We start from the raw sequence: 16,525 nt of genomic DNA, 5'->3' as shown, positions 1-16,525 counted from the left end.
TATAACATATGCAATTTAAATCGTTTTAAATTCTTACCTAAACTTTTCCAAAACATGAGGTTGAACTACTGAATTTCGTACAAGCATATTCTCACCATGATGTCCACACAAACCCTTGAAAATGAGATAATGAAAACACTTGAAAACTACATAACTGTATATTTAGTGATAAAACAAGATCGGATTATATTTGAGCTGACATTGCACTTATTGTACCTTACTTAAAATATAAATAGTTATCACATGACAACAAAGATAGTATTTAAGAGATTTGATCAAATGAAACTTTGAATAATAACATCTTTGAAATAAGTGTTGTTGAATTGGTAGTTTTCATTTTGTTATGTTTTGGTGTTAGTTTTAGGCTTTACTACTTTTCAAGCTTCTACAGATAAGCTGAAAATATTATTGAGTTGAACTTTATACTAGTAGATACGAAAATTAATTTACTTTGCAGCTTAGTTATGAATAGCAAATTTATTGAGATGAATGATCCACTAAGTAAAATTTTTGTTAGGTGCATATTGTTATAACGTATGAGTGTATGTTTGATATATCGATTGCTTGCGCGTGCCCTCTTAATATATAAACGTCCAATAATACATAAAATCGTACGAGCAGTCTTGGATGCTATTCGGTCCTTCCTATCTGCCTAGCCCAGCCAGTTAAGTCCAGAACACAAATAACCACCTCAGCAATATGAATCATTATTTACAAACACACTGGGTTTTTATACAAACCAAAGTAATCAATAAACTGATTATAACTCAAGAATCGTATGATCATAAATCAAGGATCAAAATAAAGCTCATGATAAGAGAAAACGAATATGAATAATTTAGTTACGTAACAACTATACAATAAGAAATAGGCATAATACATTGGTCGATAATAGACCTCAGATTTACGATTCATAATTCACCAGGGGATATAACACCTCCCCTTTTTGAGAAATCCGGAGTCGACATCCGGATTTTTAATTTCTCGAATTCATCCTCCCCCACGAAAGACTGTTGGATCCTCATATAGCCAAGTTACTATTAATGCGATATGTTTGTCACATTTAACAGAGAAACCATTAGAACTGAAGAGATCATGAGGATCGACGACATTTGATTCTTCTGAAATAGTTTCCTTGAATTTCCTCCGAACCTCATTAGTAGATAATGAATCATTAGGATAATCAGTATCTATGAGAGTTGTATTGGATTCTTGATTATCATTTAATGCATTCGATATTTTTCTCACATTTTTATAAGAGATTTGAACAGGAACATATGAATCAGCGAAATAATCGGGATCTGGCAGAACAATTAGATAATCTTGATCATTAGATTCATTAGAAAAATTTTTCGTATCATGATTAGTTTCATTTGGCGCCTCTGTATTCACTATACTGCTCAATTTGTTTTCCGTTTCTTCATGGGCGGGTACTGCAGCAATTTTAATGGCGCTTAATAAGATGTTGTCTCTCTGTGAACTGGACGATTCATTGCTCGCACGTTTTGTTTCAGGGTTAATAAGACTTGGACCGTGTACAGGGCATGTCTCTGAAACAGGTAGTACTGGGCTACAGGGCTGATCATGTATAACTGCTGCGCTTAAATTATTGCTTTGTATGGATTCATTGAGGCTTTCGCCGGCATATTCATTAGTTCTGTAATCGTTTTCCAGCTCTGTACGCAATTTTGAAATTATTGCGTCAACTTCCGTTTCACCCCCAAAGCATGGGTGATTCAGCAGCTTTGCGTGTAATTTGCCAATGAAATCCAATTGACTCTTTCTGACGCGCTGCTCTTGTCACTGGATTAGCAACTGAAATTGGTCGGAAGTTAAGGCCATTTTTTTAATGCAAATAATAATAATAAATCCAAAAAAAACACCGGCAATTATTATGGATTATTTAATTCCGAAATGACGTCAGCGGCTGCTGTATTTTTTTTTCAGAATCCCCGTCGCCAATTGTTATAACTTATAGATTTTTGTGCCCTTGATATATATATATATGTCCAATGATACAGAAAATACGTACGAGCAGTCTTGGGTGCTATTCGGTCCTTCCTATCTGCCTAGCCCAGCCAGTTAAGTCCAGAACACAAATAACCACCTCAGCAATATGAATCATTATTTACAAACACACTGGGTTTTTATACAAACCAAAGTAATCAATAAACTGATTATAACTCAAGAATCGTATGATCATAAATCAAGGATCAAAATAAAGCTCATGATAAGAGAAAACGAATATGAATAATTTAGTTACGTAACAACTATACAATAAGAAATAGGCATAATACATTGGTCGATAATAGACCTCAGATTTACGATTCATAATTCACCAGGGAATATAACACATATACAACACTTAACATTGTAATCATAGAAATTTCAAAATAATTTGGTGGTTTGTATGAATTTAAACAAGTGTTATTGAACGTTGGTGAAGCTAAGTATGTTGTTTACCATGTAAATCTTTTGAAAATACAACAGTTCTCAAATCCATTTTTAAATTGGATTTTCTAGTCAAAATATAATGTCAGAATAATTGTATTAATGGCATGTACTCCACGTACCGACAATAAATTCGGATATTATTCTTCCGTTGAATTTCAGGTAAAATGATATGAACGGGTTGGTGATTTGCAGGAAAAATGTTGTTGCTTTCAACAATCACATCGAAGCTCAAGGAGAACAAAGAATGTAGGATGAGTGTTTTAGATAAACATGATAAACACCACTGAATATAACATTGAGAAATGCACCACGTTTATTCTTACGAATAACAAACAAATCAAAACTTTGACTTACTTGTGCGAAAGAGTGGAAGAACAATCGATCAGATGCGAGTGACTGATTGTAATCTTGGCTAACATTATTCGAGAACTTGTTCAGCAAACGCCTGTATGTCTGAATAAAGAATGTTTTGTAGCGTAAAATTTATTGTGATTGAGCGTTTTTGCAAACACTGATCATAATACGTAATAGTAAAACATCATTTGAAGTACCCAGGTTATGTGTTCGTGAAACTATTTTCCCCACGTGTTTTGTTAACACAGTTTCTTCTAAGAACGACCAAAGTAAACCTATGCACCTTGTGCTGTATTTCTTAGTTTCGATGAATCGCGAACGAGAAAATGAGTAACAGTGTTATGCACCTATTTTAACTAGCGAAGGAATTGGTTTCACAGAGATATTCCGGGAAATCAGTTTGATTTTCAACTGCTTTGTTTGTTGTGGTGATATGTAGATATCTATCTATCTGGACAACTAACCCACACTTTAACTCAATTTTAACTTCATTTCGTTTTTTCCAGTGATTTATTTTTATACTTCGATCAGAGTTGAGGGCAATAAAATTTTATATAAAAACCCTTTCGATAAATGAACAGAACACTCAGGATTGGTTGTTTTTCTTTTTTATATATGCAATTATGAGATAACCGTTTGAGCTGTGTAATAACAAAGAACGTTTGAATCCGGAGAAAGAAGCATGTGACTCAGAATGCAGTGTATGTGGGACAAGCGTATCAATGTTCTCTCAAATAGTTTTATACATTTTCAGTTAATCAATTATCAATCATATGATAGCGTTTAGAAAGCTGAAACAATGAACGTGATATCGAACCACTTTGTGAACCCCTATCTTCTCCTGAAACAATTATCATTTATTCAAAGAAGTGACTGTGAGATATTTTGCCATTTATCAAATTTGATTCCTTCTTATGTTTTGGTGAGTTAACAAATTTTCTGTATTGGTTTCATAAATAACACACGAATAATGGTATTATTTATTTGTCTTTACCATATCTATAATTTTGTTCATTATAAGGCAATTATCGAACTATTCAAGATACACAATAGTAGTTTGATAGCTGATGTCTAACTTCAGTGGTCATTAGCAAAATCACACTTATTATCTAAACGTGCTTACATAGTAAGATGCTTTCAATCCATTATTGTCAGCCAATATTTCTTCTTGAGTATTAATCTGAAAAGCCTGAATCAATTGAACAATGAAGAGGTATGTGTTGTGTAAGGTTGTGAACCTGAAATGAGAAATGCTCATAATCCACTTTTACCCGTAAGTTACTAGTATTGGAACATAAATATTTCTCGCACCTTCTGGGTTAGACACACGGTATTAAGGATTTATGGCAAATCAGTTGATGAGGTTATAAATCTTCATCCACTGAGATGGTTCAGCCATGTGTTACGTATGCCCGAACACCGATTTTCGCCACGTGCAATGATGACTAGTGTCGGAGACTTTGGGAGACAGATAGGGGAGGTCGAACCGAAACGTGGCATCAGTGCTGCAATTCTCTGACTTTCAGTCAGATCCATATTGGTAGATGGTAGACTTCCTCTTAGATAGATTAATGGAGTATTTTATATATATATATATATATATAATTGGATAACTATTGACACATGATTCACTGTTATACGACTCGCTCTTCTTCTTCCGAAATTGTTATTAATAGTTTACCTTACACAGCCACTTTTTGGATCGATCATTTATAACTGTTATTTATCTTAGAATACTGTGTGGTGTGTTTGCATATAAACTACCTCTGTCTGTAATATGGGGATCATTTCGGACTGGTGATCATTGGTTTTCCATGCTTTATCTTCGTTCAGAGCAATCGAGTACTGAGTTCACCGTCAAGCACAGAGAATGGGTCTTGTTCTCGTTGTGTATCGGGACTTTAAAACAATGACTACGCAAAATGCTATAAAATGTTTATACGTTCATATTTCTAATTTAACAAAACTTACTTTTAAACCAGTGAAATTATAGGAACTATACTGAGAACTCAGACATACAGCTTTCGAATGTATGATACTGGTTGACCATATAGCATCGAACGAATTCCGTTTATTACTGTTCTCATCAAACAGTACACCTAGAGATACAATGAAACTAATAAGTTATCACTGTTGAAATTGTAATTCGTTTTAACTGAATTGGTTTTTATGTTCAGTAGAAGAAAGAGAAAGCAGAAATCAATGCATAAACGTTTGATTATCAACAGTTGTACACCAATCGAAATGAAACAGTAAAACAATGATTTTGACAGAAACTAGTAGAACAGACATTATAAAAGGAGGTGGATGGTGGCTAGCAGTGGAATCTGGAACACGCGTTTCGTTCTATTTGAGACTCGTTGTTATAACGCATGAGTTGCCAGTTGTTATGTCGATTGCTTGCGTGTGACCTCTAGATATATAAACGTCCAATGATACATAAAATACGTACGAGCAGTCTTGAGTGCGTATCGGCCCTGCTACTGCCTAGCCCAGCCAGTTGAGTCCAGAACACAAATAACAGCCTCGGCAATATGAATCATTATTTACAATCATACTGAGTTTTTACACAAACCAAAGTAATCAATAAACTGATTATAACTCAAGAATCGTATGATAATTTATATCATCAATTTACTATCAGGACAACAGCAGTCTAGTGTTGTATTCGCAAACGAGACTGATATTCAGTGAATGATAACAACAGAGTAATACTGAGAATCGATTGGTCATCGATTTATGGAATGAAATGAATTTGCAAATTTTGAAAGATTAAAAGCATGGAAACTAATAAAAACCATGTTATGAACCATATAGTCAGTGTTTTCTTGTGAGACGTGGATCAATAACACAAAGGAACTTTTTATTCAGTTATTGCAAGTAACTGATATGTATGTGAACTGAGGTGACGTGGTTGTTGTCAAGTATTTGACAGTCAAGCTGAAAAGACTAGATAATTCGTTCAAAATGCATCTTGACTAGTTGAAAACAATCTACGAACCGCTGACTGGTAGCACAAGCAAAATGTTTTATAAATTACTGAACTACACTGAAACGTCGACCTGTTGTTATATTTGAATATTTAAATATTGTGACGACTGAATATTTGGTTCTTTCTATTCACATAAAAAATTGTCGATAAATCGCCGTCCTCTCAGTTATGTGCTGTTGTTGAGAATGTATCGATACAACATACTGGTACTTTTTTGGAATTCCGTAGTCATAAAATGCTTAATACTGGCATTTGAAGATTGCTAACAATGACGAAATATTATTCGCACACTACGTCACGTTTCGCAAGATAATTAGTTTTAAATAGATGAATAGCAAACTGACATCGTCAAATTCAAGAAGTTGACATTTTGTTGATATGTTAAACTAATAATAAACTAAACTAATAATAATAAACTTAATAATCTATGAAAAAGTACATTTCTCTGTGAACTCAAAAAAATTAAATGATTGTGGAATTTTATGAACAATATTATATCGAAAGTAATAATGTTTTACTAGTTAACCAAAATTACTGTTAAGAAACTGAAAAGTGTATATATTGATTGAACGAACCTTTGATACCTATGGCGTGCATAATTTCATGACTTATAATCCAACCAAATGCTCCATATTTCGAAGCTAAACTAGCATTTTGATAATAAAGTGGAGGTTGTAGAAGTCCTGAGTATAAATATATGCGATTCTCATATGTTGTATAGTAAGCTGTTACATGAAATACCGGTTTTCCTATTGGAGATCTGCTCACAAAACAAATAAAGATTTGATTATTTCAAATGTCGTAACATTTCATTACGTAATTATTTCAAGAATACTACGGTACAAAATGCCTCGAAATTCATTTTGATCATAAACTAGCATGGATTATATTACATGATACTTAATGAATCTGATGAATGAAGCGGTTACATTCAAACAAAAATGAGGTTGAAATTGATGGGTCAGTTTACAATATGTGATTATGGAATCTGAATAAAAGTAAATTTTTACAACAGTTTCAATAATATGGATTCTAATATTCATAATAAATATCTGTGATTTCCTGAATAGCCAGTAAGTAAATAATCAGTTCAATGTTCGTACTTATTGAACTAGACTGTTCGTTGTTTGAAAGACTTACGTCATGGGTAATTATTTTACATAGACTTTGGTCTGTTATTTCCGTGTACTATAATGGTTAGTGTCAAATCTCTTATAATACTATTACATGATATAATAGTAGTAATAGTGGTAATGGACAATTAGCATTTGTCCTTTGAGTTATAAAATGAATGTAATCTTCTTACCTCATAACCTTTTCAAATGATGCAATGTGAGCACAGATCGTTTGTCCTTCTGTTTTCTAACATTTTAATTAACATATTGGTTTTATTTTTAAGTGGGAAGAAGTCTAAACGGGTCAAATATACATTCAATCAGTCCACCAGATCGATTTGATTTCATGGTAATGTGGGTTCTATTCAGAAGAATGCAACAATCCATAAGTTTGTTTATAATATATTCAAAACTTTCTAGTTAAAGAGTAAAATTAATAATCCTTGATAACTTTGATTGCTTTTATATCAGAGATATCATGATAACTTACGGGTTATACTTGTATAATCGAGTTTTTAAAATGTCAATATATTTTGCCTTACGGATGTAAAATTCATTTATGTAATAATTGTCCTCTCGAATTGGGTACTAAATAATATTTGTGTGAAAAAAACATTAATAGAGTTCATTATAAGAACAATGTTTAAAACACATTCTAAACATCGTGTTTATTTAGTTTAATATGTAAATATATTTGATTCGGAGGTTTTGGGGTATTGCAGTGTTGTTGAAGCAACATTCCAGTTTTTCATTTTAAAATAATTGATGGGTAGTCTTTGAGCATCAGCAAACTGGTGCATCAATTGACCCATATATTTGGACCTTTTAGGTTTTAACCTCTGAAGTGCCGAAGTACAGAATATAGACCAGTGAGTTGAAGTTCCTCTGCGAAGTAATGATGGAGTCCAACCAAAGTTTTTTGAAGATGTGAAATATGTATATGATACACCAAGTGTTATCACAAGTGGGTTCTACAAACAAGGATCTATTGTAGATTTTACATGTCTCCACCGTGATAAGCGGAGCTATTTTCTGTTGAAATAGAATCATATATACGATTATATATTTTATAACCTGTTTTCAATAAAATATGCATTAATTGTATCAAATATACATTTAAAAGAATTTATTTTGCAATTGTGAAAGAACTGTAGAGAACTTACTTGGAATACTGTTGAAAGAATTTCTTTTACTTCAGAATCATTTTCATTGGAGTAAAGGGCGAATACGCTCAGTTTCGAAACCTACAATTTTTCATAACAATCAGTCATCTCATCAAAACTTGAACAAACCTTCTTTTTCATAAATTTCCTTTCTCCCTCCTTTAACCACTTGATTTTTGATAGTGAGTTAATTATAGTGATTTTAATTTCGTTAAACATATTGATCACCTGTAATAGAGTGAAAATTAAACAAACTGGTAAAGGCTATGTCGTGTTTGAAAATTATTGCGAACCATTTACAAAAGCAAGAGTTGATTTTCAAGACCCAGACATGAGCGTATCTTAGGCGTGATTCTGGCTATTCATTTGCAAGTTCATGAGAAGTGATTGTATGTTGGCGACTATATTGGAACGATGTTGATCATTTGATCTAATTTGTGTACGAACTTGTATCGTAATTTAAAAGAGTAGTCTCACAAATTTCGAGTAACAGGTGAATAAATGATGACAAAAGTGTGAAATTGTGTTGAAAAGTCTCATGAATTATTGTCAAAGTGACCCTAATTTTGCATCACAAACTTCGTCGGTTCAATCATTCGCTGAAACAACCTCAAAACATACTTCTGAAAAATAATTTACGAGTAATTCAAATTAACTGAGTTTCTACCTCTAGGGACATTGACTACTTATACCGAGGTGAGTCATCATGATGTTTCACCATTCAGATAAGTAAAATGATTGAATGTTTATAAATATACACATAAACATATACACATATTAATAACAGTAGAATGAATTTATGCGACGTCATCCATAGGGTTGAACTGTGAACCCTGTATATTGGGTTCCATTTATCTACTTGTGGACAGTTAAACTCTGTGTTGGATTAGAGACTCATCCAAGCTTATAAATTAAGAGCAATTTTATGAATTTATCTTATATCTGAGTTCGTATTCCATCGATCTAGTACGATGATGTTTGTTCACTGTAGTGTTTCCAGTAGTCTAGCATGAAATAAAAGACTTTGTGTACAAGTGTTCATTGTCAAGGAGTTAACGGTTCTCGTTATGATACGTAACCTAAACTATCACAAATAACTGCATTCTCATTCACAGACCAGAAAGCAGACTATATGTACGCCCGTGTTTCACGATCATTTGTGAGATGATGGATAGTTATTTCTGGAATAAACAAAACGTTCAGAGTTGTAACCCAAAGTCTACTGTAACAATGTGATAAATGTTATGATTTTGCGTATTGCAAACATATAATCTACAATGGTCTGAAAGAAAATGCTGTTCAATGTATCTGGTTTATACTTAATTGGAGTAAACTGTGTTGATTCCTAATGTCAGTCGTTCAATAAAAGCTGATAGAATTGATGGTTGGATTGAGTTTACTAGAACAGCTTCACTAGGATTAATGAAGTTCACAGACTGTATCCAGAGAGATGACATAAAAATTATTGTGACCACCTTTTATATACGGAACCCGAATTTCAAAACAGAGTAACTTTGATACTTTCATTTAATTCAAATATGTCATATGAGCAGGCTTCATTCGAATCCGAGAGTTGTATTGTAGCTTGTTGTGTATATGAATAATTCCTTAATCGAGGAATAATTTATTCCTGGGGATCTATTTGAATTTTCTCATTCCGTCATCTAACGACTGCATATTATTGCTGAGAAGGTCTACTGTACAAACATTGTAAATAAATGAAATATCAGATGAACTAACCTCCGTTTTGTGTGTTTTGTTTACAATGCGAACGGATATAGTGTCTTTCAAGCGTCCATGGGTATCCATCCTTCAACCGAGTTATACATTGCTCATCAAAATGTGGCTGTGAAGCTATTTTAAATAAAGTGAAATAATGTTATGTTGTTGGAGGATCAAATGAATTTATATAAGGAAAGAACTGAATCAGTGAGTATGTGAGCAAATATAAATTTCATGTTGAAACTCCCCATGAAACACATGATACTCTATTGTATCGATCCAGTGTTTGCATGTCTAGTACTCATGACCACTTGTGTGCTCAATCATTCATATACTTGCTTCAACGTGAAGATGACCAAGAGTATATTCCAAATTATGTTTAACTGAGAAGCCGTTTACTTCCATTACTTTGCTTCGAATGTCAAGACGTTTTTCGAAGCATACCGTAGATAGGAGCTATTTAAGTTCACTCACTTCTGTCGATATGACTGAAATGACAATGATGAATAAATCTACATTGGTTCAACCATGATGGGTTACATTGATGAGATTTTCTGAGCATACCGAATTTGTTCATGTGCGAACATTTCTTCCGTTCAATTATGCAGGCAGTATGCAATAGGAAAATTTGTTTCGATCAGTTTGTTTGTATGGTTTCTACTGATTTACAACGTTTTTATACTGGTTATTAATATATTTATTGATGCTAGTGGCCAGTGATTATCAAGTGCTTGATACCATCTTTGTTTATGTGCTCAATACTTTCGACATCACTGGTGACGTATGGTTACATTTTTTAAGAATATCATTCTTTATCTGTATATAAATTTTTAACACATCAACACTGATCGAGGCGTTTTTAGTCATGAACACCACTGACATACAAAATTTAATCTCTATCTATCTACCGATCTCCTTGTTGTCACTCCGATATACTGTTTAAATTACCTTCAAATCACAGGGTATAAATTATCATGCACAGCATTTTCAATTTCAAAGAATTATAAAGGTCATCATGACTTGTCGTGTTTTTCCCAAGCTCTAACATCTTTCTCTAAGATGAAGAAATGTACATAATTACAGAAGAACTGAAACATGAATAAGTTTGTCAATTGTTTAGTCGTTTAGCGTCACACTGGAAAAGCAATTTCTCAACAGTTTTTAATTCAGTCCTCACCAAACTTCCACTTACTATACATTCACATCTTCAAAAGTATAACTACGCATTATAGTAATGACTCGTAAATACATTACTAAACGAACACTTATGTTCACTAGTATGTCTTTTACAATCAATAGGTGATACGTAATATCGTCAATTACGCTCTTCTTATGTACAATTCAATGCAATAAAATCCTTGAATCACATGCGGAAACGTGGTTAGAAATTCAATGTCACCTGAATGGGTGATTCACAAACTCATCATGGACTTTAAGATGGACATTTCACAGTAACCAGTAATTAATCCATAGATTTTTACCAAATAACATTCTGGGTTAAACAGTTTAGAAATGAATATATGTCAGTCATCAGGAGTGTCTGTTACGTATCATGATTTTTTTACTGGAATTTTCCCTTGAGTCCAATTATCATCAAAAACGAGTAAACCTACATCTGAATTGATATGTTTGTGTGTAGTAAAAAAATTTCATGACCTTACCATGCCATACGTTTTAGTTATTAACTACAAATAAATTTTATTTTTCTGCTTTGAGTATTAGTTAAATAAATACATTGTTGAATGTACTACTTACATGAATTCAAGTTATGATCCGTTCCAAATGCATGGACGTTTAGAGTATTCATTTGTTGTTCTCGTAAAAAATCCATAATAGCTATTGTGCGCAGTATACTAATGAAAAGGAAAAAATTATGTCAACAAAACTGTTCAATAAAGCTAGGATTACGGTAGTAATAACAGCAATTATGGTTGTAGTAACAACATATCGAAGTGATAAATAGCACTGACAAATGGTTTTAAACTGGAATGAATGTTGTACAGCTTTATTTCTATCACTTGTAAATTTCTAGAATGACATACGACCGGGTCTGCTGTTAGATGGACGGTAGGTCAACTTCGTGGATTAGTTGATGTTGGACATTATCACCGTTGGATGCCCGTTGGTTCAGTAGTCAAGAGGTTAAGCATTCACGGGCAAGACCAATAGGTCCAGGGTTTGAATGTCGAGGGACGGGATCGTGGATGCGTACTGATGTGAAATCCCACACTCGGACAAAACGACCGTCCAGTTCTTCCAGGTTTTCTATGGTTGTCTAGCTTCAATTGACTCATGAATTCAACTTCGGAAATGACATATAAATCTGATCTATGTTATACGAATGAAATATCCAAAAGTTTTGTAAACCTAACAATTTTTGAAACTGTCATGAAAATAAAATGAAATTGAATTATTTGAACGATATGAGTTCCGAATTATCCTAAGCAGCTTATGTAGATTTGGTAATCTAGATTCTTATCGATTTACTTAAAAAAATTTCTATTGGTAACAGAAAAATAGACAAAGGTATTTATGAGACAAGTATTATGGTCACTGATATTTATTAAAAATAGAAAAGTAAAAAATGTAACTTCTTGACTTAGCAATCACTAGAGACGAAGTGTTTCGGAAAACTGAAAATAAAATCTTATTAGGCCTTTTTAATTTGAAAAGAAATTTCATAAAGTTGAATAATGTAATTAAGATTGAAATCATTGCATCAAGAAATTGTGAGAATTAAAAAAACCAATGATCCAATGTAACATATTTAACATAGACAACATATACAGTTTTTTAAAAACAAATAAGTCACCACATTAGTCGATCATTGAAATGTTTCACTTTAAACAATGATATGTTTAATATATTTTTACACATAACAATCAAAGACCGTATACATTTATTTACTTGATTGAAGTGTAAAAAGTTAAACATTTTACTCAACTACTTGATAGCAGTCAAAGGTATTGATATTGAATAATAGACTACCGACAAACAATATATACTAAATGTTTCATATATGAGTCTTTTGTGCATAGACTGAAAGTGGATGATTAGAATTTGTATTAAGCTTTGTGAATTATATTAGTCCCTTTCTTTGTGGTAAGTGTAACAATGAAGTCTATCAACACATAATGTAAATAGTTTCATTAACAAATGTAATTACTAAACTGACGTACAGTTTATAAATTCCGTTTTGATTTCATCTAATTATTTTTACAATTTGAACACACGAATTCATCTTAGCTGGACTCAAAGTTAAAACCTGGAAACATTGGATGACCGTTCCTTTCTAGTTTGAGACTGCGTCCGTGAATCGAAACCAATCCGTTCAGTCTCCCACGTGAACGTTCAACTTCTAGATTACAAATTAGTATCGGAATAGGTTAAGGTCTAGCTACAACTCACGATATCGCACGACCCTTATATTTTGCCTGTGGTGGATAAGCGTTGTTGATGTGCACAGGTGAGGAATCTCATGCCTTAACGAAGGAGCCACCAAGTGCTACTAGGTTTTCAGTCGTAGTGTAACCAAGGTCAACTCATGATTTAAAAGTGAAAGTTATACAATCTCTACTAATCCTTTACACTAATATAGTAAGCTGTTAAGAGGCGTGGGTGTACATTTTTACAAGCTATCAACTATAAACTTCTGTATTCCTTTTTCACCATAAAGAAAAAAAAGTATGCTTTACCTTCCACCATCTCTTTCCTTCAAAGCACGATATTCTGAGCAACGTAGACGGAGTTCAGATGGCTGTTCTACAATGATTGGTAGTCTTTGATACTTTGCATATCTAGTTTGTTGTAATACCTTTTCAAGTACGTGACTCCAATCGATCTAAAAACAAGTTATAATAAACTCATAATATGGTTTCTCGAGTTGGAATGGAATGACATTTTCAATGGCTTTAACGTCACATGTACCAGCTGTTTGCATAGAGACCACCTGTGTACAGCTGGGTAAAACAGTTCAGTAATGTAATACTGATTATTAAAATTCCAATTAAATATAAATTTATAGAAAACGTAACTTACAAGTATAAAATAAACATTTAGAATGATTTTCATCTGTTCACTATAAATAATGTCTCACTATTCCGTGACGAGTAAACTACATTTTATCACATACATTGATAGTTACCAGCTTCAATTTTTTTAAGGAATCTCAGTTACACAGCTTTATATTAAAAAAATATAGTTGAAGCAAGTCATATGATAAAATTTACCTGTGGGCAAGTGTATTGTAGTTCATTTTTCGTACTTATTTCTCTCACGTGTAGTGTGTTTGAGGCTGACCTCTTTTGGAGATTGAAAGTAAAACATAACAGGAATCAAAATGACAGTTGTGTGTTAATTTCAATTGTATATGGCGAAAGGAGACTCTAGTGTGAAAATCATTTACAGTCATTGTCTGACAATCGCACACTCCAGTTATACGATATAAGGATTACTTATTATTAGGTTAATCATACTTTTTCGGTATTTCAAGACTGACAGTCTTTTAGACCACTGCTTCAACCAGCCAATTCTCAAGAAAGTCTTCTCAAAAACGTGATTACGCTAAAAAATTGATATTCATTTAGAACTACCTACTATGAAATTCTTAATCTGGTAAACAAACGTATTTATGTTGATGGTTTTTAAGGGATTTATTTCAGTTACTGTAAAAACGAGATCTTACTACTAATAATGATTTGTATTTGAATTTACAGAATCAAATGGAGATTTTCGGATTGAACGGCGTGTAATAGATATTTCTATTCAGGTATGTATGTCGTCATGACATTTCTTTCAAACGTGTTTCAATGTTGTGAGCGATTTTTCCATAATTCATTTTATCAAGTAGTAAACCTATAGAAATAGGTGATCTGCTCAAACCTTAGAATCACATTTTTCAGTTGCTATTATTGCAGTAAATCACTGATCTGTTTCCTTGAATCAATGATATATAATAGCTACATGACATTCTCTTATGCATTTACTAACGGTTAACAACTTAATGTGATGTTAAAAACCATGAAATGCAGGCTAATGGCTTTCTGTATATTTAGTTCGTTTATTTAATAGATCAGTGGAATGTATATAAACATTTGTGCGTAGAATACATTATTTTATGCAAAGATAATCGATCATTTCTACTGTTTTTATGGAATAGTGAATGCCCTCTGACAACTTAGAAACACTTAAGAAATGAAATTTACCGCACTAGTCTCGAGTAATCATGAATAAGTATGCATCTGATTACTCGTAACACTATCAGTCAGTAACTTACTCGTATTCAAAACTAGCTCTCATAATTTAAATGAAAGTCTGTCTTACAATATATTACTTTCACTTGTTAATCCAACAGTTTTGACACTGAAAATTTTTAAAGATTTCTTAAGTGAGTTTGTAATAGTGCACAGACGTGAATTTTGTTACATTGTTAAGACTTGAAAGCAAAATGTCGGCCTTCGATTATCGCGAGTGAAGTATAATATTTAAGTTTTTTTATGAAGGCCTCTAATGATTACTCATTGTGAATAAATGCCAAAATGATTTCTTCTAGTAGCGTCAAACAATCTCAAGTTATTTTTGACTAGGGAACTGACAAATGTTTAATTGAACTTACTTTGCCTAACCGAATCATTGTCTGGAAAGCCTCCGTTAGTTGTGCCTTTTTAGACTGATGTACTCCGGTTTCAAATGCAAGCCTGTAGTAATCTTCTTCGGATTCGTTCATAGTATTCTGTTAAATGAAATATGAAACGTCGTTTACTCATTCTGCATTATACATAAAGAACTGATTTGGTGAGACGTTGAAATGTGCCTGGTTTGCAAGCAGAATTTATTCTCAAGATGTTTATGATCGTTATTCATGACGTAAAAATAACTTGAAAATATACAAAGAGTTTTTGGTTTTTCTGTTGTGACGTAAAATTTGTCGATTGTTTCGGTTGAAAATGAAAATTCATTGGCTATTCTACAATGTATTATATTAAGTCGTGTTGTTTTGAGTACCGAGCTTCTGTATTGATGACACCTAAGTTCCTGGCCTGACATCTCACACTTAGAATTTGTAATACATAGGGAAACAAAGTACTACAAAAGACAAGATCAACATTCAAGAGAACTAAATATTTGTATTGTCGGCTTGTACGTTCACGATTTCAGTGTACTTTTTTATGTACCTTTAAAATGTTCTAGTAACATTTATCCTCCATTTTTTTCACTTTTATCTTTGGATGAAAATATCAGTCAATATATTTAAATACATTTTGAAATGGCAAATACGATCTAACAATATGGTGTTTTATTCAGTCAGTAATCATAAACATATAAATACAGTTTGCCATTCAAATTCTCATCATGCTCTGTCCTCTAACTTATTCCCTAATTTTTCATAAAATATGAGCCTTTATTAAACATATCTTTTGATAAAAAGACAAAGATTACTGAATAGCGGTAGAACGTTTGCTGTACAACTAAGCATGTGTACGTATTACATAATCTTCAATTCAATCGATAAGATCATCGTTTCTCAAAATATTATTATGAAGTACTATGTAGGGGTAATTTCAATAATGAAATACTGTTTCAAACTGTCATTCAAGTTTTTTTCAGAAATGCATTAGGAAGACAGGGTTGGAGACTATATTGGAAGCGGATTCATGATATAATGAAAATGAATATAGATGGACTTCACGAATGAGGCCTGATGCATAGCAGCTATCACAATTTGA

At 32.7% G+C, this 16,525-nt stretch overlaps 1 protein-coding gene across 1 annotated transcript; it reads right to left on the bottom strand.

Moving 5' to 3' along the window:
- Positions 1–3,913: 3,913 nt before the first annotated feature.
- Positions 3,914–15,525, bottom strand: Smp_170500 (family M13 unassigned peptidase (M13 family); the record flags this gene model as incomplete). The annotated part of the gene is made up of 9 exons (XM_018796096.1): positions 3,914–3,997; positions 4,780–4,907; positions 6,376–6,560; positions 7,406–7,503; positions 8,079–8,146; positions 9,819–9,932; positions 11,556–11,653; positions 13,496–13,641; positions 15,415–15,525. 9 exons carry the CDS (start codon positions 15,523–15,525, stop codon positions 3,914–3,916), a joined length of 1,032 nt encoding a protein of 343 aa, XP_018650343.1.
- Between the last annotated feature and the right edge of the window lie 1,000 nt (positions 15,526–16,525).

This window comes from Schistosoma mansoni, chromosome 2 (assembly GCF_000237925.1).
Source record: "Schistosoma mansoni strain Puerto Rico chromosome 2, complete genome".
Taxonomy (NCBI): Eukaryota; Metazoa; Platyhelminthes; class Trematoda; order Strigeidida; family Schistosomatidae; genus Schistosoma; species Schistosoma mansoni.
The sequence above is the reverse complement of the archived record's forward strand: the minus strand, read 5'-3'. Positions and strand labels throughout refer to the sequence as shown.